The 24013-nt window shown below is 40.2% G+C and overlaps 1 protein-coding gene and 1 long non-coding RNA gene across 2 annotated transcripts; one reads left to right on the forward strand and one right to left on the reverse strand.

Annotated features, from left to right (window-relative positions):
- Nucleotides 1-1326: 1326 nt before the first annotated feature.
- LOC308299408 lies at nt 1327-4167 on the forward strand. The gene is made up of 3 exons (XR_013962766.1): nt 1327-1447; nt 2075-2128; nt 3923-4167. It is a non-coding gene; the product is annotated as an uncharacterized lncRNA (long non-coding RNA).
- Nucleotides 4168-4323: 156 nt separating this feature from the next.
- On the reverse strand, nt 4324-22511 carry slc20a1b (solute carrier family 20 member 1b). The gene is made up of 11 exons (XM_080743265.1): nt 22189-22511; nt 19268-19978; nt 18650-18790; nt 17872-17957; nt 17270-17366; nt 13351-13470; nt 10707-10988; nt 9587-10205; nt 8352-8537; nt 8128-8212; nt 4324-6181 (listed from the first exon to the last, which is right to left on the reverse strand). The coding sequence occupies exons 2-11, from the start codon at nt 19623-19625 to the stop codon at nt 6026-6028; spliced, it is 2130 nt and encodes a 709-aa protein (XP_080599391.1). The 5' UTR covers nt 19626-19978; nt 22189-22511; the 3' UTR covers nt 4324-6025.
- Nucleotides 22512-24013: the final 1502 nt, after the last annotated feature.

Raw genomic sequence — 24013 nt, forward strand, 5'->3', positions numbered from 1 at the left:
TGTAACTTTCCTCTTCTAACCCGGATTTGAATGTGTGCTGAAATGTTTACCAATGATCTAATAGATCCTGCCTGTTTGCTCAGGGGATAAATTGATTCTTGACCATCATAATAATAATAATAATAATATCTCAAATTTATATAGCGCTTTTCCAAGTACCCAAAGACGCTTTACATGGGGCAAAAAAGAAACAAAATAAACTACTTTATTAAGAATGAAAAACACTATGACTAATAAAAACAATTAAAAACAATTGAAGGGCCACTTCACCTCTGGGACAACCCGATCTTATTTTATTGTTGTTTGGGACACGATCAACACAATCCTGAGTTATTTTTTGTGTTCAATCTGTTTTTTGAGATATTTTAGTATTTCAGCATGTACTAGTGATGCGTTTTGCATCATATGATGCAAAACGCATCACTGATGATGCAAAATGCATCACTAGTCATGCTGAAATACAAAAATATCTAAAAACACTGATTGAACACAAAAAATAACTCAGGATTGTGTTGATCGTGTCCCAAACAGCAATCGTGTCCCAAACAACAATAAAATAAGATAGGGTTGTCCCAGAGGTGAAGTGGCCCTTTAAACAAAGGTAGATTAGCTGGGGAAAGCAATATTTTACATGGGGCAAAAAAGAAACAAAATAAACAACTTTATTAAGAATGAAAAACACTAAGACTAATAAAAACAATTAAACAAAGGTAGATTAGCTGGGGAAAGCAATATGAAAGAGGTGGGTTTTGAGACCGTCATCATGTCAACATTTGTGTCAGTTCCTGTGTCTGGGTGAGACATGACCTTTGACAGTGGCTCTTTGAGACATCTAAATGTCTCAAAGAGCATGGAGACAAAAATACAACCATCCCAAATGTATAAGTTAAATTGTATTAACATATGATATACTCTACCATACAGTTTGGACAAAATAGGCTACATTTCTATTCATTAAAAAAAATGAATAGAAAGTTACATAATGCTGCCTAAGCCTAAGTTAAACATTATCTTTATAATAATGTGTTGTTGTTGATTGTTAACAGAGGAGAAACAAGCTGAGACTGTGGATGACACCCAAGGTGTGTAGTCTTCCATATCCAACACAGAAAGCATTCATATTTATATTCCCCTTAGAAAGACCACATGACATGTGATCTCTATCATTATTCAGTTGCATAACTTTATAACTACTGTCATCCAGCAGAGGGAGTTGGAAATGTTGGTGTTGCTGCGTCCAGTCACAGTGACGGTAGGTAGGGAGGGTCACTCTGGTTCATGTGAAAGCCTTTGCTATAAAGTTCTGTAGGGAGAAGTGCTGCAATTCTTTACTGTCCATTTGAATAACCCACGTACTGGTTTATTTAGAAGACACAAAAAGGCATAACCTTGTGAATCCTCCATGTGCCTTTCACAGAATCTTCTGAATCCACCGAGGACACCGATGGTTCGTACATCTCTATAGCAGTGTTTCTCAATGTGGGGTCCTTGAGGGGGGTTCCAGGGGGCCAACAATATAATTAGCTAATATAGCATCTAATACCAGTTTAACCACTTCAACCCTTTTTTTTTTATATACGTAGGCTATTCAAAAATAGCTGATCTACAAGCTCAAAAGGCTCCGCAATGCAATGTTGATGTGATGTTGTGACTTGTGAGCTTGTAGATCTAGTATTTTCTGAACTAAAAAGTGGTTCATTGTATAATCTCAGCTACTAAGATTATCTATACTGATTTAAGTGCTGTAAAAATGAGCTAAAATGAAAGATAAATTAATTAATACATACACATTACATCAATGTAGCAATTCAAGTTGTGTCCCTACAGCACCTCAATAACCACCTACGCCTGATATACACTATTCTGTTGTAGGCCTACGACAAATGGCAAAAATAACCAATTTACAGTCATAGCATCCCATGCATTGGAGGGATTTGGGATCATAAAACATTAATTAATATGTTGATACATTTGTCCAAAATAGGGATGCCAGGGTGAATGGTTGATTTAGGTCTGAAAGGGCTTGCAGGATGAACCTGGTGATGTAATGTAATGGGTTGGTTGTTGTTTTTAGGTCTGGTTTTTGTTCCAGAGGCCCAAGAGGCAGCGAAAGTTATGAGCAATTCGGGTAAGTCAAGAAAGTGAATGTGAATCCTTTATTTGTCTTTCATAATCCTCCAATTTCTCATATGCTCAGGACAGAGAAATTCACAAAGGATGCAAACAAGTAAAGAGGTGAAAACGTCTTGGTAACAACTATATATATATTTAAAGTTGATATTCCATGAAGATCCTAACCAATAGCTTGTGATGATAATGGTCTTATGATATACTAACATTATTATTGACCACTAGTCCAATTTAGTACTTATTGTAAATGTTATGAAATCAAAATCAAATATTTAGCTTCTCCCTTTTTGTGTAACATGTTGAATATAGAAGAATAATTTTTCGAGAATAAAGCAATGACATTGTATTTGAGAAACCAGATTCAAGCAACTTTAAATAGATTTCTTCTTAAATTCCTAATAAACATGCAAAACCTTGTTCTGGACCAGAATATTTTGAAATGACAACAGAGTACCAAATAATAATTAATATTTGTTTCTGAGTTTAAAAGGACAAGGCCCTAGGATTGTTTATTTGAATGTGGTCTCCTAGTGAATCTGTGAATCTAGGACAATAATCCAGGGCACTCATAGACACTTGTCCCCATTGTGCTTGATTTATACTGCATCATCTGCTTCAAGCTCAGTTATTTCAGGATCCAAGATGCACTGTCCCTCTCTTAACCCATTCTGTGCATTAAGGATACAAATGTAGCCTGGGCAACTTCTTTTAAGACACAGTTGCTTGCATCACTGTTTCCCAAACATTGGGTCGGGACCAATTTGTGGGTCGAGGACACATTTTTATGGGTCCCTTTATTTTGTATTTCCTCCATTTTGTTTTTAATTATTTCAAAACATTTTCAAAAAGCAATATTTTTCATGGATTAAAAAATGAATTCAATTATATTTTTCTGTAATTTCATTAAGAAATCAAGTAAAAATCTAAGAAATTCCATAACTAAGAACACAAATATTTTGGAAAGTTAAAATAGCCAATCTACAAGTTTGCGAAGCGACGCGTTGAGAGCTTGTAGATCTGTTATTTTCACTAGTTTGGGTCCCGGGCAAAAGTCTGATTTCTCTTTTGGGTCTCAAGCAAAAAGGTTTGGCAACCACTGGTTTACATAGTGTTCAAGAGTACTGTCATGTTCTACTGCAGTGGTTCTCAACCTTTTCAGGCCACGAACCCCCAAAATAATCATATCTGAACTGGGGACCACCTGACCCTGACGAACATTAAGAGTTGAGGCATTACATTTTGCATAACACGGTTCTATTGTGAAAATAGCAAATCTACCTGCTCGAGCATGTAGATCGTCTATTTTCATAAATTCTGCCTCTAATATTTGAGTTTTAATTTGTCATTTTAGAGGTATTAAATTGTCACTTTAGAAATGTGCAGATACCCTATATACACTTAAACTTTGTGTTGGTTTGTTTACTGTTGATAAAACAATGTTGCAAATTAAGCTAATCATCTGGGGACCCCCCTAAATAATCGACCCGCTGGTTGAGAAACACTGCACATTCAGACAGATCAGTCAGAACCAAGCAGCAACATACAACTTCTTAAAAAAGGAAGTTATACATTTTAACTTTGATTTAAGAGGAGATTCCCTGATTTACAGGGTGTGATTGCATGTATGCTCATCAAGAGTGAGTCAGATCATAAGATCATTAAAGGAACAGGACAGATGATTCATTCATACACCCTTTTGTTAAGAGATCCATGGAAAAGTACAGAACTGAGGGCTTGTGATGTACAATACACCTAGCGTAAAGGAATCTATTTGTCTCTTTCTGCGTCACAGCTGTAACGGAGTGATGCAGCAGTCTGCAGCAGTCCACAGCACGTGAGGAGCAGCCGCACGCAGACCCCAGCACTTGTCGAGTGCCTGATATGCACAACACACTAAAACACCTAGTCAATAAAAGGAACTATTCCACCCATCTATACAACCAGTGTCGTTTCCTGTGTGATTAGACAAGACTTGTTTTCGTTTTAATGTTATCATTTTTCCAAGATCATATCAGACCAAAACATTGGAATTTGTAGAGGAACAGTCTTTTTATGGTAGGATACTAAAGGTTTACAGCCATTGTTATCACGTGAATGTACGGTAAATCATTTCATCTGTGGGAGTGCTCAGCTGCTGTCACACCCTAGATATGGAAAACATATAAAAGGCATACCACACCAAGAAAATGTTTTCAATTTTTATTTTATTTTATTTTTAAGTTTCATTTTTGTCTGCCAGTCTAGTCAGGACAGTGTATGCCGTCACAGAATGACAAAAAGTACTTTCTTTGGTACCTAATAAAAAACAAACAAAAAAAAGAAAAGAAAAGAAAAAGGATTTAAGGCAACTACTGTACAGCATCTATAGGTCTACAATGCATTCAGTACTGCAGCCCAATGACCACACATTGGTGGCATGCCAGCGGCGATGTATGTCCCCCCTCAATCAGAAATATTCAGGCCAGCTCCACAACACACCAACCAGGTAAACAAACTACTAAGTGTAGAACCCTACTGTTCCTCCTCACTCACCAACCCCATGAACCAAATATGTAACTCCTTAGGAGAGAGGGAAATGGTAAAAGCAACTCGATGTCCAGGCGGGTGTACATTCCACAGAGTAATAATGATACTGGGAATCAGCCGTTACAAGTTGAATCGCAAAGCAAAAAGGACTAGCCAAGGCTTGCGCAGAACTAAAGCATTTAACCATCTAGTCTGTTGCAATCAAGTTTAACAGGAAATTTAAGGTCTTGTTTTCAAAACATAGTTTGCAATAATCAACATTTTACCATTACATTATTCAGATTCAAGTAGCTACTGTATGTCTTTTCAGGCAGAGGGTCTACAATCATGAAAAAAGTAGAACAAGATAATTTGCCAATGTGAGAGATATGGATATACTGTTAAAATGATCCCTTAACTTTAACCATTGTGGTTTTATAACTTTCCAACTAAAACATTTTATTCTCTAGTGGCCCACAACTAGAAAATATCCACAACAGGATAATAAATTACAATTTATCCTAACAAACAAAATGGGGCCAATCATTACATGTTTGATACTATTAGGATAGTATACTGTAACTATATTGTACCATATTGTTGCCTATGGTATAGTAGTGGTGGAACACTGCAGCATTGTTACCTTGAAATAACTGTTGACTGTCTATCATGAGGCCAAATAAATGTTCAGTTGATGGACAGTTTGAAAAATGGTCATAGATTCAGCAGGATACTGGAAGTGGCATAACTGGGGGAAACCAAGGTGACCATATCCAGACTATTCATTCTCTAATAACAAAAGACTGTTGTTGGACATTGTCATAAAAGAGAAAATCCACACAGCAATAACCTCGTTTTGCACCTAAAATACTTGCTTCTAGGTTAATTTCAGCATGTGTTATGACTGGAGAAATACATTTGCAAAAGGCTAATACTGCATTTTAATTGTTCGCTCATCTTTCTAACTTGTAAAATAAGATTTACAAAACAAAAAGGAACAACATGGTATATATACACAATTGCAGAGTAAAAAAATGGAAGAAGTGGAGTATAAAAAAAAGGTTGATGTGTTTTTGATTAGCTCTTTACAGAACCATGAGCATTGAAAAGCAAAAAGTCAGAGCAAAGAAATTGCAATCTTCCAATTTGAAGTGGTCTGGCCAAAACAGAGCAAACCACCAAATCTAGGGTGAGAATGATGCAGCCAAGAACCACAGGCCCATATCACAAGTCCTTTTTTAACCTTTTCATTTTTTTTCCTTCCTTAGTTGATTTGAGGTAAGCAATATATTTTGGCCTCATATCCAGCCTTTTCTCTTGCCCCTTCTCTCCTCGTGTGCGCCGGTGCGCGTTCTCTCTCTCCTTGCCCACATGGGCTTCAGCCCAACACTCACAGGATAACGTAGTAGAAGAGCGCCATGATGGCGGCACTTATCAGGCCAGAGATTGGCACGGTCACAAACCAGGCCATGAAGATGTTTCGGAACAAACGCCAGTCAACTGCCTTCTTGGAGCGCAGCCAGCCTACTGCTACCACAGAGCCCACCTGAAAATGAGCATACCGGTAAGATTTGTTTAATAGTAGTTCCTGCACAAAGTTTCTTAACTTTTCCAGATGGTTAGTAGATATATTTTAGCTCATCTTGACACCTGAATACAAATAGCGAGAAGTTTATTTTGTAAATAAATGTTTTAAAATCCAACTGTTATAGAAAACAAGATAAAATGGGGGATTAAAGATATGACTAAAACAGTTAAAAATAGAATGATAGGAATAGTGGAAACAGAATTGGGTGGGGAAGGCAATTCTGAAGAGGGTGCCACAGATTGTGAGCTTGTGGATCAGCTATTGTAGGGGCGTTACACAGCATGCAAACAAGATAAATCAGGTATACCACAGCATTCAGCACTTGGTCAATACTGTACTTCTTCAACCCGACCAGCAACAGAAGTTTAAAAAATCAAACCTCGGTTCGAAGTGAAGCGGTGAATTTTTATTTTATGTGTTCTAGAGCTATGAAATCCTGAAATCTGTGTTCTAGATCTATATATTCTGTGTTCTAGATCTATACTTTCTATGTGCTTTAGTTCTATATATTTATGAATTCCAAATGAATGAGTGATTTTATCTGGAGGGCCAAATTGTCATGTGAAGCTTGACCAATCCTCACATCTGCATGCACAGGACAGACATAGCCACACCTTGGAAGCGGCTTTCACCGCTTCAAATAAAAAGAGATCTAAAGTTCAATGACTTTGGTTTATTGGTTGTTAACTGGAGTAAAACATACTTGTAAACAGGGTTTAATGACCAACTACCAGTAAGAGCTGCAGTGGCGGAGTGACTCCTCTGCAGAATGTTGGATGATTTTCCACTGCCAAACATCTCTGCCCAAAGAGGAACTATACTAGTAAGACGCCACCTCGCCTCGGCGAGGTCGCACCATCTGGCCAGTGATGTATATCGGACCAGTTACCCATATGGAGACCCCTGCATGATAGTCAACCAATTTCATTTTCACAGCATCGGTGAGCCTCTGTCCATTAACGCAGCCATGAAAGTAGGTTTCCTTTCACAGATACAATAGTCTGTTTCTGATAAGGACACAGCTGCGTAACTCAGACAACATTACTATTGGTTTATTTGTGGGGCGCCGATGGCGTAGTCACCATAGTGGTTAAGGCACATACTACACATAGGCTCCAATGCAGCCCGACAGCGAGTCGCAGCTTCGATTCCCGGGCCCGACGACCTTTGCTGCGTGTCACTACCCGTCTCTCTCACCCTATTTCCTGTCAATCTCAACTGTCCAAATAAAGAAAAGCCCCCAAAAACCTTTAAAAATATATATTGGTTATGTGATGCTAAGTACGTATGCACAAAATTCAAAGTTATTGCCAAATTTTCTCTCAAATTGAATTGGTCACGGATGTGGCATAGTCATTTTTACAGGCTGTGATGTACAGGCAGCTCTGTATAAGAGTGTGCGTTCAGTCAAACGACATAATTCTTGCCTTGCTTTCGATGACATCAAGCTCGCTGCCTCGCTGCCTCGCTTTGGCCTGCATTCTCACACAGTGTAAACATTTACTGTACTGGCCTGCCCGTTAAAAATAACCATGTCATGAAAAACAAAGCTTGTATGATTATTTGTCTTTTGAAATTCTGACGTAATTAATATTTTCTTTGACTTTTTTCACTACTTATTCAGGGCTGGACATTACTCTTATCAAAGTCCATACACTGTAAGAATCCTGTATACATGGTCTTAAGATTCATGTCAACTTGACATTGCTGAAAGACACAGCCCCATCTCCTTAAGGCAGAGTGTTTCTATATCCCAACGTACGCCATGTTTTTATTAAGAAAGTTGCCCCACACTCAGACTGACAAGTTTAGGATCCTGTTTACTATAGCTGCCCCACACATTAAATAGCCTCCTCCTCCATGTCTGTGTCTAGTTTTTAGACCACAATGTCTGAGCAGCTTACCTTGCAGTGGGTGGTGGAGACAGGCAGGCCAATGTTAGAGGCAACCACCACAGTCAGGGCAGATGCCAGTTCAATGCTGAAACCACTGCAGAGGAAAGAAAACAAGACATGAGTCAATCAGTTTGGATGTGTATGGATGCAGACTGGTAATGTCTGGGAAGGATGTGGTGATTTCCCAGCATGGCTTTCTGAATGAGAATAAAACAGGTCTGCAATATCTTTACCTGGAGGGGGTGATAGGAGTCAGATCTTTGCCCATGGTCTGGATCACTCTGCGACCCCACACCCAGAGCCCAAGACAGATACCCACTCCTCCATAAAGCAGCAACCAGATCGGAGTGGGCGCACTTGAAACCACACTACCACTCGTGTACACTAGCCACAGAGCAACCAGAGGGCCGATCGCATTACTGCAAAGAAGAGAATAGGTTATTTCAATAACAGCAAAACACCTCCTGTAAATTAAAAATCAAACCTCGGTTCGAAGTGGAGCGGTGAATCTGAGCAGCTATACCGTGTGTGTGTGTGTGTGTGTGTGTGTGTGTGTGTGTGTGTGCTGCAGAACAGCGCCCCTCCTTTAACTTGTGTGTTGTGTGTGGCCACTCAAGGTATTGCCAGGCTACAGACACGGCCAGCCAGCCAGCCACATACATACATACCCACGGACATACCTGTCTATTGGGAGCGCTTTCACCGCTCCAAAAAAACAAAAAAAAAAACAGCCTAGCCCTTGTCTAAATGAAGATGAAGGGCCATAGGTTTGGAGACCGATTAGTCTTGCGTAGCCAGACAACTACAACACAATCTCCTAAAGCTTTGAGTCTGGAATCCTTTTTCAATTTCTGCAAATAAGCAAGCTATATGTGCTTCAATTATTTAGATTGATATTAAGATATAGTTGCGCGACTGTAAAGATGAAACGGAAGTTTCACATCTGCTTTTCCCTTTAATCATCAGAGACCTTCTGTGCTGTGAAGCATTAAGAGAATTGGGGCGGCAACAGTCTGGCCACACAGACTAGTCATGGATTAGTGCCTTCATTCACTCATTGGCTGCCCCAACCCGAGATTCCCGAGATATTGCAGAGGTTCTTATAGATATTAGTTTTATTTTATTTATTCCAACATCACGCTGGTCTCTGCTCAAAAACTTGGAAACAGTTCAAACCGGATATGAAAAAAAGAAGAAAAAAAAAAGATCTGCATTGGCTCTCATTTTGCAGGAAAATGACTGTTTCGCTGTTTCCTGATCCTGACAAGTGTCCTGCAATACTAGCTAGTAAGTTTGTAGCTGTGGAGCACTTGGTCTTGTCAACATGGATTTTCTTTTTGATCGGATCTTTCCTGCTGATGGACACAACGCGAACATTTGAAAAAGGTAAGAAAATTTAAAAGTGTGGCAGGGAACTCTAAAAAGACAAGGTTTAATGAAAGCAGTCAATGAGTTAACACCTCCATACCTAACATCATTGCCACCATGGGCGAAGGATCCGAAGCAGGCGGTGAGAATCTGGAGGAACTGGAAGAGAGTGGAGACCTCAGGCCTGTCCATGTCCAGCCTATCATCATCCAGAGAGCTGTGACTACTGCCTGCATCCTCTTTCCCCATCTCCAGTGTTACATCACCCTCCACGATAGTCTCTGGAGTCATGTGTTCAGCCACAGCATTGCAGTAGCTGGTGTAGCTGTCCATGCGGACACGCTTCCTCTCCTGGCCACCTGAACTCGGGGCCTTGTCACCATCCTCACAGGAACGGAACTCACCCTCCTTATGCCTGTATTCACCATGCAGGCCAATGATGGCCATGGTGTAGGAGGTATAGCTGTTGTTGCGGCGGATAGGTCTGTCGCCTCCCTCACCCATGCAGTCACCAACCTTGGCCAGATGCAGCTTGTGTAGCAGGTCCTTGTAAAGACCAGAGTCTTTGTGGACTGTGTGGTACTGGCTGTAACCGTTACTGGGGATGTGAGCTGGCCTGTTTTGGTTGTTGAACTGGACTTGATTGGGCGTGTTGGTTTGGCCATTGCTCTGCTGGACTTGGTTGTTGACCGCATCTTGATCGTTAGATTGTTTAAGGTCTAGAAAATAAAAGAATATTACAGTCAAAAATGTATTAGTCAAAGTTTGCCAAAAAAAAAAGAAAACCTTAAAAAAAAAGGAAGCGCTTGAAATGCAGCTTCTTTTTCAGGCAGCAATGAGGAAGAACTCTCAGTAGTTAGAAATGCATTGTCTGCTGCAAGCTTGTAAACAAGTAGTCTGGTGTTCCTTTGCTTTCAAGGTGTTGTGTTAAGTCTGCACTTGTGAATAGCTTGAATAAATGTTTTGCTGCAATATCATACATAAAACACTTATCAAGCTAGGAAAACTAGCTTTCAACTCTAGAACTTCTGCAATAAAGATGGTATGGGAACACCAAGATGGTATGCACCACTGACATTTCTTCTTCAAACTCCACACTGTTAAATACACAAGGCCCATGATATTTTTGTATAGTGGGGTCATTATTTTCTCTCATCTTGTACTGCAAATTACCGTCCTTGTACAGTACATATGATAACCTTGTCTCAGACTACACTTACCACCATTAGAAGCGCTGTACTCTGTGTCATCAGAATCTCCAATGTCAAAAGCCACTTTGCGCTCTCTGTTGTCAGAATCTTCAGTATCTCCAATATCAAATGCCACTCTGCGCTCCTCGGGGGCCAGCTGGGGCTGGGCAGGGGAGTCCTGATTGGACACTGCAGTGGAGGCGAGTGTAGGGGTGTCCTTGGATGCTGGCTTCAGGATTGGACACTGGGCTTCTCTCAACTCCCTCTTTTCCATCAGGGGGCTCTCTGAGGGGCTGGAAGACTTGAGATCCCCTAACAGAGCAGAGGGCCAGGTGAGAGCCTGCTCGGGTTGTGTTCAAACATGTATGCAGTACAGTAGTGGAATATGAGAAGGTACATGTGTTTCCCTTTAACCCCAGCTCTGGGGAACATCAAGAGTTGCATAACCAGTCAGACAAAAAAACCTTTGTCCCACTGAAGCCTGTGTTAACCGTGTTCAAAATCAAGTCTGTTCACAGGATCAGTTAGATACATGGATTATGACCTTAAAAGATCATGTTGACACTACCACTAGCAGGAAGCTTATGTTATCTAAGTCATCAAGATCCAACAGCGCAGACTCCTCAAATTACATTTGTGTGTGGTTTTTAAGTGAATCAGATCTGCTAATAGTTTTTAATAGTTTAAATGCTAATAGTTTCTTTGTGCAACAATCCCAGAGACTTTTTGTTCTCATGATCAGTTGGCGAGAACTGGTCAAAGCAGGAATCGAGGCGGTTATTTTTGACAGGGGTCATAGCTTCAGTTACCCTCAGCCGTCAACCTGCCCCTAGAGTGCAAACTACATGTCAACAACTTAAGTCAACCTAGGGGCTATTTCAGTTAAGAGGGTAAAGCCCAATTAGTGGATCATTATGACCCAATTAGAATGCTTGTCTACTGGACAGGGGTGGCCACAGACAGATAATTCTTGCCCTGATTAATCAATCATCTATTTAACTCATTAAAAAAATGGAAATCTGTGTCATTTTAGATCTGACTATTCAAAAATAGCAGATTTACAAGCTTACAGTGAGTCACTTCATGCTGCGAGCTTGTACATTTGCTATTTTTTCTTTTTTTTACATAAAAACAAAGTCTTGAATAGATATTTTTTTTAAAAAGATTAATTATTTACAGCTAAATATAAGAAAACAAACAAGTTGATTGATTAAGTTATTCATTTGACACCAGCGTTGACAAGACAAGCTGCCCTCAACTCATTTATGACTCGAGTAAAGCCTGATTTATACTTAGTTGCACACTGGTGCCTCACACTGAAAATAGCCAATGTACAAGCTTCACAGCACATTGTGTAATGCGTTGTCAGCTTCATCTGCTATTTTCAGTGTGAGGCACGATGCACAACCAAGTATAATCAGGCTTAAGAGAGACAACAATTAATGTTAAAATGACATTCCTTCCATGTTTTAGCATAAAGCAGGATTATGGCACAACACTGGTGATAAAGATATGCAAGATATTTTTTTTAATAAACTCCATTCTGACAAAATAAGCCAGCACTCATCTTTGTAGTTTTATTTTAACCCCTCGTCATTAACATTTTGACTATACATGCATGTTAAATGGCAGATTTGTTACGGGCTTAAACAAACCACCCTGTGATTTCACTGTGACCAACAACAACCAGTTGACTACAATTATAAAATTAAGTTAAACGGTCAGTTAAAGGGGAAGACCACCCATTTTCAATATTGAACTATGTCATTAATATACCTTAGAGGAGTTGTGTGGAAATTAAAAAAAAGTTCCCCCTCTTCTGTGTTGCCTAGAACTGGAGGATTGATTTTGGGGTTTGTATTGCAAATCACAATGTGATGACATCACACCGTTGTACTTTACAAATTACAATACAAACCCCAAAATCAATCCTCCAGTTCTAGGCAACACAGAAGAGGGGGAACCTTTTTTTTTTATTTCCACACAACCCCTCCAATGTATATTAACTAGCCCTTACCCGTTCAAAGATATGAGCTCCAAAATGATGTGCAGTGTGTGGGTTATGGGATGTGCACTGTGCACACAGTATATGAGGGATGGAAAGTAACTTTACTGGTGCTTGCATGATGTAGGAGCATCAATGTAAGAAACCCGTTTCGTTTAATGGCTACAGAGATACTGTTCCCACACACACACACACACACACACACACACACACACACACACACACACACACACACACACACACACACACACACACACACACACACACACACACACACACACACACACACACACACACACACACACACACACACACACACACACACACACACACACACACACACACAGCTGGTTAAACATTTTGCCTCAAGCTAGATGCAGAATAGATGTGCCTCATGCTAGATGCAGAATAGATAATAGATACACCATAAAAATGCTAATATACAGCATACGATTTGTGAAAGTGACAAACGGGCTTCACAGTTATGTCAGGTGTGTTCATATGCTGATGGTGATGCGATTTCAGATCAATTGCTCCAGCCACCGAGGAGAAACGCTGAGACAGACAGACACTCACTCACTCAGACATTCGCAAAATTATAGTATAGATGACATAGTTCAATATTGAAAATGGGTGGTCTTCTCCTTTAAACTGGAAATGTTGACTTACGTTCAATCTTCTTTTTCAGGTGTGGGCAGACGACAAACCAGACCACAAGAGCAGTCAGTACAGCAAAGCCCAGTGAGATGAGCAGAGTACCCCACCAAGGAATCTTGTCGAATCCCAGCACTGGAGGAACCCACGGTTGAGTCACACACGCAGATCAACACAAAAACACGGGGGAAATAAAAGAAAAGGCTTTTTAAAATCAAGGCAGCAGGTGCTACCTTACTATGGACAATGAGCATTCATTGATACAATTGACACCTTACATTAGTTTTCTTGTACATAACACAAGACAGAACATGGAGCCTAATGACATAAGATGTAAGAGTACTAACAAAATATACATTTTCTTATCTAAAATGAATTTCACATTGTTTAGACTAGAGGCAGAAGTTTTAATTACAGATATAATATGCCTCATTTATTTTTTATTCATTGTGCCATGGCATAGTCAAATATGGTGAGCATGTGTATCCCATCAATATGTAGTTATGTAACAACTTAAGGTGAAAGAGATGGCACAGTGACCTCTGGGTGACCAGCCAACAATGAACTCCATAAAAGGATATTGGGGGAGAAAGTAAGACAAGAAAATAAGAGGGGCAGCCATCCACAGAAGAGTTTGCTGTTGCATAAAATGCTCCCTCTTGCCAAGACTGCAGTAAAGCGTGTGAATAGAGTGGCGGTTGTAAACGCAGTGCAGTGCATTGTGGCAGAGAGAACGACCATTACAGCTTTCCCCAGAGAAAGAGCCACTGTTATCACAGAGACACGCTGCAAGTCAGCAGTGTGGTTAGAAAAGGGGAAAACAAGAGCTGTTGAAAATTCCAGTTAGTCTCTGTCTCTGGCGAGGTGACCTTGGTCATATGTAATTAAAAAGCCACTAACTTTTGGGGGCAGTTTGGGATGCGAAAAATAAACAAAGGGAAATGAGGGATAAGAGATAAGTGTCTCGGTCGCCGTGTTCATTTGAGGGCAGAGTCCACCGCACACTCTCTCCACTGACTCATTCTCACATGCTGCAGTAGGAGACTGCAGCGCACGGCAAAGCACACAAGTGATGTGTATTTAGTTACGCAATGCGAACTCATCCCCTCCAGGAAGGAAAGAACGGAAGAGGTGCCGATATGTCCCACTCCCACAAAACAGCTGAGACACATGCCTTTGACTAGAATGTTTAAAGAATAGTACAAGACAGCCAAAAACAGGTGTGGATAAGACTGCCACCATTGCGTCGTAGTAGCCTTGGGGTTACAACAAAATAAGGGTGGTGATAAAATAAGTGACCGTCAAAAAGGGAGAAAAATTAGGTCTCTTGTGTTGGAATGAACTGAAGGATATCTGTGAGCCGACACATAATGTCAAGAGTGCCCTCTTCATGGGCCATGTCTTTATAAATGGAAAAAAGCACTAGCTGGCCATTAACTATAAAAAAATAAAAAAAAATAAAGAAAAAGGCATTGCTCGTCTGTCGTCATATGATAAGCACTCCTACACAAAAGGGTGAGTCTATACCACAGCCATGCAGTGGGATGAATGGGATTGCTCAGGAAATGGAAGTTTTACCACAGCTGCGTTCCAAACCCCTCCCATGGCCTATATTACACAATAACATGGCGTGTTTTTTTTCCTTCTTACCCCCATCCACTAAGTTCACCACAGATATTCATTACATAGACAGTTAACATGGGAGCTTAAAACATAATTGCCATTTTAACCTGAGGACAATAGTCTTAATTTTGTCCTTAACTCTGTGCATAAACCATAACAGGTTGTCTACTAGCCGTGAAGACAATTCTGAAGCTCAAAATGACTTGTACTGTCCTAACTAATTGAACTTTAAAAAGGGAAAAGGATAAGAGGGGCTTTGAGAAGTATTTTGTTGGATTGATCAGACTACAAATATCTCTGCTTTGATGCGATTAGCCATTTCTATGTGATTGTTTAGCGTTACCTAAGCAACCGATACCACTAGGCATTTGTTTTTCAGAGGGGAACCCAGGCAGAAAATTAACATTCCAGCTGAAGCGTATTGATTGTTCATCAATGGAGAATGGCGTGCGCTGGTCCAAATGTATCATCTCTACAATACTCAGCACTGTTCCAAGTTAAAAAAAACTAAAACTGCTGTTCAAATTGGTTTACACATGCATAATAGTGCACTTTTAAGGCATCACACTTGTTATAAATGTTTACAATTATGCAACTTATGCAACAACGTATAACAAGGTTTATTAAGTATGTGATGGTCATAACGTGAAACAGGACAAAACTACCATACATAGTAATGTGCAAAATGGTAGTTAGTGAATGAGGAATTTCAATATTCCATGTTATGATAAAATGCAAAATTCTACTCTGGATGTAAAAGCACACTAAATCAATCTCTAATGTTCCATCGATAGAACTGCTCAATGTGCTCATTGTAGAAATATTGATTTAAAATGTTTTTTGATTTTGTATAATATAGTAGGTAGCAGTCCTGATGATCATAGAGCTCCTCTGAAAGCAGTCCAACACCATACACTGTTTATACCCTTAATTTTTTGCATTTTAGGTTTACAAGGTGTTGAAAACCTAAAGTGCCACAAAGTCTCATCTGTAAACAATCTACTTTTGACCTCCAAATTCTTTGGCACATGTCGCATTCATCTCTCACAGTGAGGTCTCTGGCACTGGTGTATAAAGTATAGGAATGTACTGTGGTGTCCATTTGCACCAGTCGGTTAAAGGCGTAGGCCATGGAACATGCGACATGAGTCATTACAGAACACCATGACTCCCCTTCCCATAAACCTGTGTAACCTCACATTACTCAGCAACAACAGTTGTCCAACTGCAATCCAGGGCCTCTTGTGTACTAAAGAAATCCAACGGTAATAATTTAATAAACGTACTATAGCTTACTTTGGGGGCAAAAACTACAACTTGTATATCCCCATGTATACTGAATGGATGGTACAATAAGGGTAGCATTCTTAGTATTGTCATTCTAAATATTTAAGACTACTTGGCAGGAGAAATAAACTGTAGCCAATGACCAGGATTATCCCAGTACTAGATTGGCTCAGTTACACTTAGGCTAGGGTGTACGGTGACAAACTTCCTCAACCATGTGTGGACATTATGTAGTGTGCACATTTAATCCAATTACCTAATTACTTACTGCAGGAGGGACTAGATTGGCAAAGGTGGCTGGAATGCAATCTGCCATGAATTTTAAATGAGCACCCTGAATACAGGTCTCTGCAGGGGACGTGTACAGAATGTGACTGACTGGGCTGTATGTACTATGGTCTATGCTGGTACTGCAAGTGATCTCCTTGTGCATGATGTGCACGTGCACATACAGCAGTGCTTATCTGGTCATATTCTGGCCTGTAGCCTTCATTTAATGGCCCAGGCCAGCTAACTTCTTGAACAGATAGGTCCTGTAGAGAGAAGAAAACAAAAGGAGCAAAAGTTGCTCATTTACTGGTGTGTCTTGATGAAGGAAATGGCAACAACAAAGCACTACTACAACAACAAAGCACAAGAGCAATACTTCAGAATGCAGAGTGGCAATAAAACATCTTGTAGTGGCAAATTATGGCCATTTTAAAAACACCCTTTTGCCATGTTTTTTCCTCCAATGTCTCCAAAAGGCACAGACACTGACTTCAAGATTAAATGAAAACTTATTTCCATCTTTCCCTGTTAAAAACAAAAACAAAACAAAACACGACCCACATAGAACCACAGGCAAGAGAGACCCAAAAAAACAACCTGTTAAAATAAACAGGTTTTCTGTGAAAGTGGTCAACACGGTCTGGTTCAGCCTGGAATAAGTATGGTCATCCGGCTGTATGAGGGAGCAGTTTATTTTAAGCTGTGGCTGTGGTCAGGCATGCAGAGCAAAAGGGAGTGGAACAATGATACTCACTCGGAGCTCCAGTGAACATGATGGAGAACAAGTTGATCCCCATGGTGATGGCATAGAAGACAGGCAGGGCCCTCAGTCCATTGGGCACAGGATCTTTCTATAGGAAAAGGAAAGGCAAAGTTAGAGGCATAAATCCACAAAATCTGCCTCATTGTAATGTCAGGTTTTGATGGCATATACAGTAGGATGAGGGAGTAAGCTTTGATGTCTCCCTGGGCCTCAAACTAGTGAAAATAGATGATCTACAAGCTCATAAGCTTGTAGATCTCTTATTGTCAAAACATTTTATTGTTCTTCTTTTCTATTCATGAAAAATAATTGTGTGGAAATTTGTGAACATCATTTGAAACAATACAAAAAGAAAAAGGGATATTTTCTCGTGATGCATAAAAATGGGTCCTGACCCATTGTTCACGAAACGTTGATTTTTATAGAGCCAATGCTGGCAAAAATTAATTGTAACATTGTTTCCTCTTTGGAATATCAGGCTTGGACTGCCACAGCATTCAAATACAGGTCAATGTAAATATTTGTCTCCGCAAACGTCAGACATATTAGAAAAATCTTCAGAGAAAACTAGAATTTGATAACAGCCAGATTACCTTGTGCAAGATGAATTTGCGTACAATGAAGAAAACAATGCCCGACATTATCCCAGACAACAGGGGGCTCAGGAACCAGGAACCAACTGCATAGAAAGGAAATATACTTGCTTAATTGTTTACGTAGTAAACAGAGTCAATAGTAAACAGAGTCAACCTTTGAGAAGGCATTATGTTCTCGTGAGAATCATTAATATATACAGACAATGTAGCAGACAGACACTCAAGATGTCATGGGATTGTTTTATCCTTTATTTCGGGATAAATATAACTCATAAAAGCACATGACTTAAAGAGAAAAGGTTAGAGATAGTGTTTATTACTCTCAGAATAACATGAATCATAAGTTATTGATTAATCTGCTTTAGGGAAGTCCTAAACAAAAATATGGCATGTGTCCAAGATTACACTCTCTGAATAACACATTTATACATGCAGAGGTATGAGAGAATATGATTAGAACACTGAGGGCTCCATTTTGATTGTCTTAAGTACCAGCTCTTATGCCTTAACTTAAAGGCCTGTCCATACTGTCTCCGACCACCAAACTTTTCGTCCGGTTCAACTACAAAATGACATCACTCGCATCCTCTGAAAAGCATTACCCCGAATTAGAGTTCGGAAAGCTGCACGTCGGAAATTCGGAATTCTCAGACGAAAGGTTCAGTGCTCGGAGACAGTATGAACAGGCCTTTAAGTTAAGGCATAACAGCTGGTACTTAAGACAATCAAAATACAGCCCTGAATGTTTCTAGGGTAGCAGAGGTTTCTGACTCACCAATACGAAGGAGTTCAAGCCACTTGACCCCTTGTTGGCCTCTGGCGACCAGGGAGAACCCAATAGTAGCACCAACAATACAGTGGGTTCCAGAGATGGGAAGCTTAAGAAAGGAGGCAACCAGTTGCCACACAGCAGAACCTAATGAGAATGAGTAGAGTAGGTTCATTAGTTCAGCATTCAGACATCCTTTCTTACCGTCATGATTCCTACACAGCTCGGGACAACCACTACCGATCTGTCCTGACTTTCATGGCTACACTATGTTCTGTATGTCAATGTCTTCTGTGAAGAGCCGTTCAGTCACACTGTGCAGTGTGTACACCATGTTATGTTTGTCTTCTGTGAAATGCTGTTCACACTGTACACCAAGTGTAATTCCGAGTACATGCCAATTCTCTTGCCAATACTGTAAAGCCGTTTCTTATTCAGGTCGTTATATTGCTCAATGGATTAATTCAATGTTTAAAAGTTACCCATACTCAGAAAAATAGATTTGTTTTATACGTGGCTCAAAAGTCCAAGGCAAGGTAGCCTCAAATTCATAGATGTTAAAATAGTTTTGAAGTTTGATAGCACAAAATGTAGGACTGAAGGAAATAAGTTGCAGATACTCACCGAACATTGCACTGACGGATCCAGCCATCAACACTTCCTCAGAGCCATTGTACATGTGAACATCAATAATGCCCGTCCGGATGGTTTCACTAACTTTGGCCCCAAGAAGCACAGATCCGACAGTCTCGAACACAGTGGCCAGAATGCAGGCTTGTTTCAAGGTGACCACCCCAGACCCTACAGCTGTGCCAAACGAGTTGGCAACATCATTGGCACCCACTGAAAAGGCTAAGATGAAGGCAATGATGAAGCCGACAATCAGCAGCCACAAGTACTGCGTCAGTGGGCCGCCCTGGGTAGCAACAGCGGTTGCCACTGTGCTCACCAGTATCATCGCAGCAGTTGTTGTTGAAACCATTGTGTTATCGGTGATTTGACTAACTTCACAATCTTAAAGGGAATGAATGCCTATCAAAATAGATTTGCAATCTATTAAAGAGCAGCTAATCAAATAAGAGGGTAAATGTACCCTAAACGTAATAAATGTAATAAATAATAGTTTTCCTCGACCTCTACTGTCGCAACAGGACTGATTTGGTGAGAAGTTTGTCTAGGAATGACTAAAATAAATAAACTTAAAGGTATGGTGTGGGCGTATTGCTATCCCGTAATTAGACTTGTTCTGTTGCTGTTTCTTTGGAGCAGAGCTATCAAGCAGACTGAGCGGACACCCATTATGCAACTGTAACTGCAGATGAATGGAGGTACATCCTGAAAGAAAGTGAGAAGAAAACATATTTTCAGTCATTGCACCCTCAGGGCTGCTTGATTAAGTACACATTCAATATATATATTCATGAACATAATAACAAACAATTCAACACCAAACTAGCTCAGTTACATTAATAGCAATGGTATTAATTAATTAGACACAGTTTAACTGAAAATGGAATGAACATTCCATAAAGTATAATACTTTTACACAAAGTAAAATACTTGGGCCGAAAGTAGATACCCTTGACTTCTTTCCCAGGGAAGCCATTTTATGTATAATGTCGCAGGATGGAATCAATTATATTACATTTACGCAACCACAACACGTCGCTTTAGTTCCAGGTGCATATACACAGTCAACCCGGGTGATTAGCAAGGCACTGACTGAAGTCAAGGCACGACGTAACCTTACAGACCAAAAATAGTAAACACAGCTCATCTTAACACGTTACATACATGCCCACGTGTGGTCCATTCATTCATAAGGTTGACTAATCACTGTTTTCACGAAATCTACGGAAAAAAAACCGTCAAGTCTTTTAATTCACAAACGCTCATCGTGGCCGTTTATTTTACGGTTAACGTTTTAAAGATCATTTTTTGGTGCAATGCATTTAGCATTGTGCGATTATCATTACACACGGCAAACCGGATGTGACCAGCTTTTAAAGAGAACACAAAGTACTGACTGAGGATAAGTTAACGCAGCTCCGTCAATGATAACAACAATACGCGTCTATATCAAATTCAATATGCATAATGCACAGTGGTGGATAAAGAACTCACACATTTTACTTAGGTAAAAATATCTATACGGCGATACAGAATTATTCTGTATCGTAGTAAAAGTAAAAGTCCGGAATTAAAAATGTAATAGAGTAAAAAAAAGTATGAAAATGGCGGCATCAAAATGTATTTAAAGTACCAAAAGTAAAGGTATAAAATAGGGCTAAAGTGGTTTATAAATGTTTCATAATATTCTCATTTATATCTGCAAAGTAACTAAAGTTTTCAAATAGATGTAGTGGAGTAGAAGTAAAAATATTGGCAATTACTCAAGTAAAGTACAAATACCTCAACATTTTACTAAAGTAAATGTACTTAGTTACTTTATACACCACCGGCCGTCATGATAACAACAATACTCGTCTATCTAATAGACGCACAAACAGGACAGACGGGCGATTCATTCTCAGCCTCAAGGTTATCTTTAACGTTATGACCGATTTATACTTGGTGGCGCGCTGTGTCGCGCAGCGAAAGCAGCTGATCTACAAGCTCACGGCGCCTAGCATCCACGGCGCGCCGTGAGCTTGTAGATCGGCGAAACACCCTGTAAATGACGGGAAGGAAGGCTAACGTTATTAGCATCCACTTGTCTGACATGTCTTTTCGTTGCAAGACAAGACAAGAGTTACACGTTTCTCAACTGGGGTAAAAAGTGACGACTTCAGAACTCACTATGCAGTGTTGAAAACAATGTGACATGATACATCAACCCAAAAAACAATGACATTGTGTATTTTTTTTTTTGTTTGTTTTTTTGTTGAGCGAAAATCCCCGTGCGGTTTAACATTTCCAGTGTTTCTCAACCAGTGAGTGGTCCTTGAGGGGGTTCCAGTCCAGATGGTCCCCAGCTAAATGATGGAGAGTTGGTAACCAAATGGACCCCAATCTTTAACTATTCAGTGTAAATGACATTTTTACGCTCTCAAGACGTCTGCATTATACTTAAGTTTACAATTTTCAAATCCATTTTGGTTCCATTTGTACACTCCCCCGACATCAGTAAATCAGCGAGATAGAAATACCATTAAATGTGGGTCCGTAGGCAATGTCAAACTGGGGGTCCGTGAAAATAAAATGAAAATGGTTCTGAATCACTGCTAGAGCCGCAGAAATCTTCTTATATGGAGGTCTCTAACACACAGTTTCAAATGGGGGTCCGCGGGCCAATAAGTGTCAATTTGGGGGTCCTTGACATGAAAACGTTTGAGAACCACTGAGATAAAAAGACATCGTCGTAACGTTATGTCACATTTCGGGGAAAGAGGATGCCAGTATCTAAACACTGATGCTAACGCTAGCCTCACCTAGAGGGAACGCGGCAACGTAAAGCCGATTGATGACCGCAAAACCTCCAATAAGACGACACTCTGACACAGACACACTGATAATAAAACAAAAGAGGTTTAAATCAAACTTACCACACGTTACACTTGTCAATTCTTTGAAGAACGGGGTGGTTTTGGCTAGCAAAAGAGAGCTAATAGTCGCTCAGCCCGCGCTCGAGACCGAGGGACTGTGATGATGATAGCGCGCGCGGGATAACGGAAACTAAACGATTATTTAAACACAAAAAACACCCAAAGTCGCCCTTTTGTTGAACGAATAACCGTTTGTCTGCGTCGTTTGGACCGGTGGGGCTTCGTGTCCGCGATAATAACGGTCGTTAACGTGATGTTGAAGATGGAGAAATCCCGTACGAAATCCAGAAATATCTAGTTTGAATGAGTCACGAGGCGTGCGGTAGAAGTTGCCGGTAGCTAGCAGCAGCAGCCGGGCCAATGCTCTTTTTAACACACTGACGTCACGTTGCTGTGGATACGCCCCCGTGATACGCCCTGCTGCGCACCCCGCCCACACCAGTCAACACTGTCATCACCCAGGCCAGGCTAGTGGTGGTGGTGGTGGGACAGGACAGCAGTGTGTAAACCCACCCGATCCACATTGAATCACTGCATTGGATGCAAAGGAATTACTTTAAAATCAGTGTTTCTCAAACTTTCATTTGGTTCCATTTGCTACCCGTGACTTGTAAATAGACTAAGCCCCCATGCCCCCCCCCCCCCTTTTCTTTTTTTCTGCCTTTGTATTTGATGTTATGCTTTTGAAACTGATATTATCCTAGATAAAGTACTATGTTCTATCCGTCTGTCTTTCAATGTTATATGAGATACTTAAAGTGTGGTTCCTGTGGAAATAAGCCTCGGCTTTCTAGGATCTCCTTTTAGTTGACCTTGTAGGCCTACCAGTGATTTGTACTGTCATGAAACTGTACTTTTTTTCTATTGTAAACTTCTAATAAATTCTTCAATCAAAACACTGTCAGAGTTATATACAGACGTGTATGGGGTCAATTTAGACTCCCCGAAAGGAACCCACAGAGTCCCCCCTGAAACTTTCAAATGTCAAGGTTTCCCCTTTACTCTGACAGTGTACAAATGGAACCAAATGAACCCTAAACCCCCAAATGATTTGGTTCCATTTGTACACTGTCAGAGTTAACAGACATGTATGGGGTCAATTTGGACTCCCCGAAAGGAACCCACAGAGTCCCCCCTGGAATGCACTTTGAGAACCACCACTGTAACTCTGACAGTGTACAAATGGAACCAAATTAACCCTTTTTTGTACACTGTCAGTTACAGACGTGTATGGGGTCAATTTAGACTCCCCGAAAGGAACCCACAGAGTCCCCCCTGGAATTCACTTTTGAGAACGGACCACTGCTGTAAACCACCAGTGGTGGAAAAAGTGAAGTACTCAAGTGTTTTACATAAGTGAAAGTATCAACATTGCGATGTAGAAAATTCCAGAGTGAAAAGTCCAGAATTCAAAATGTAGACTACTTGAGTAAAATTAGGCTACAAAGATATTGGCAGCAAAATCAGAATGTACTTAAAGTACCAGAAGTAAAAGTAGTCATTGTGCAGAAAGTTCCATTTCACATTTTCAAATGTATAAAAATGTTTTGAAAATAGCAGATCGACAGGCTCACAATTGTCATAATAAAGTGTGTTTTCTTTTAGTATCTGTACTCTACTTAAGTACGGTATATATTTGTAATTTTGGATACTTCTGACTTTCACTCCAATACATTTCAAAGTCAAATAGCCTGCCTTTTGTACTTTTGACTACAATGTCCACTCCACTTACTTTCACTCTAGCCTTACATTTCAAAGTCAAATAGCCTTTTGTACTTTTGACTCCACTGTCCACTCCACTTGGACAAAAAAATAGCCTAATATG

Source organism: Nannobrachium achirus, assembly GCF_963921795.1.
Source record: "Nannobrachium achirus genome assembly, chromosome: 15".
Lineage (NCBI taxonomy): Eukaryota > Metazoa > Chordata > Actinopteri > Myctophiformes > Myctophidae > Nannobrachium > Nannobrachium achirus.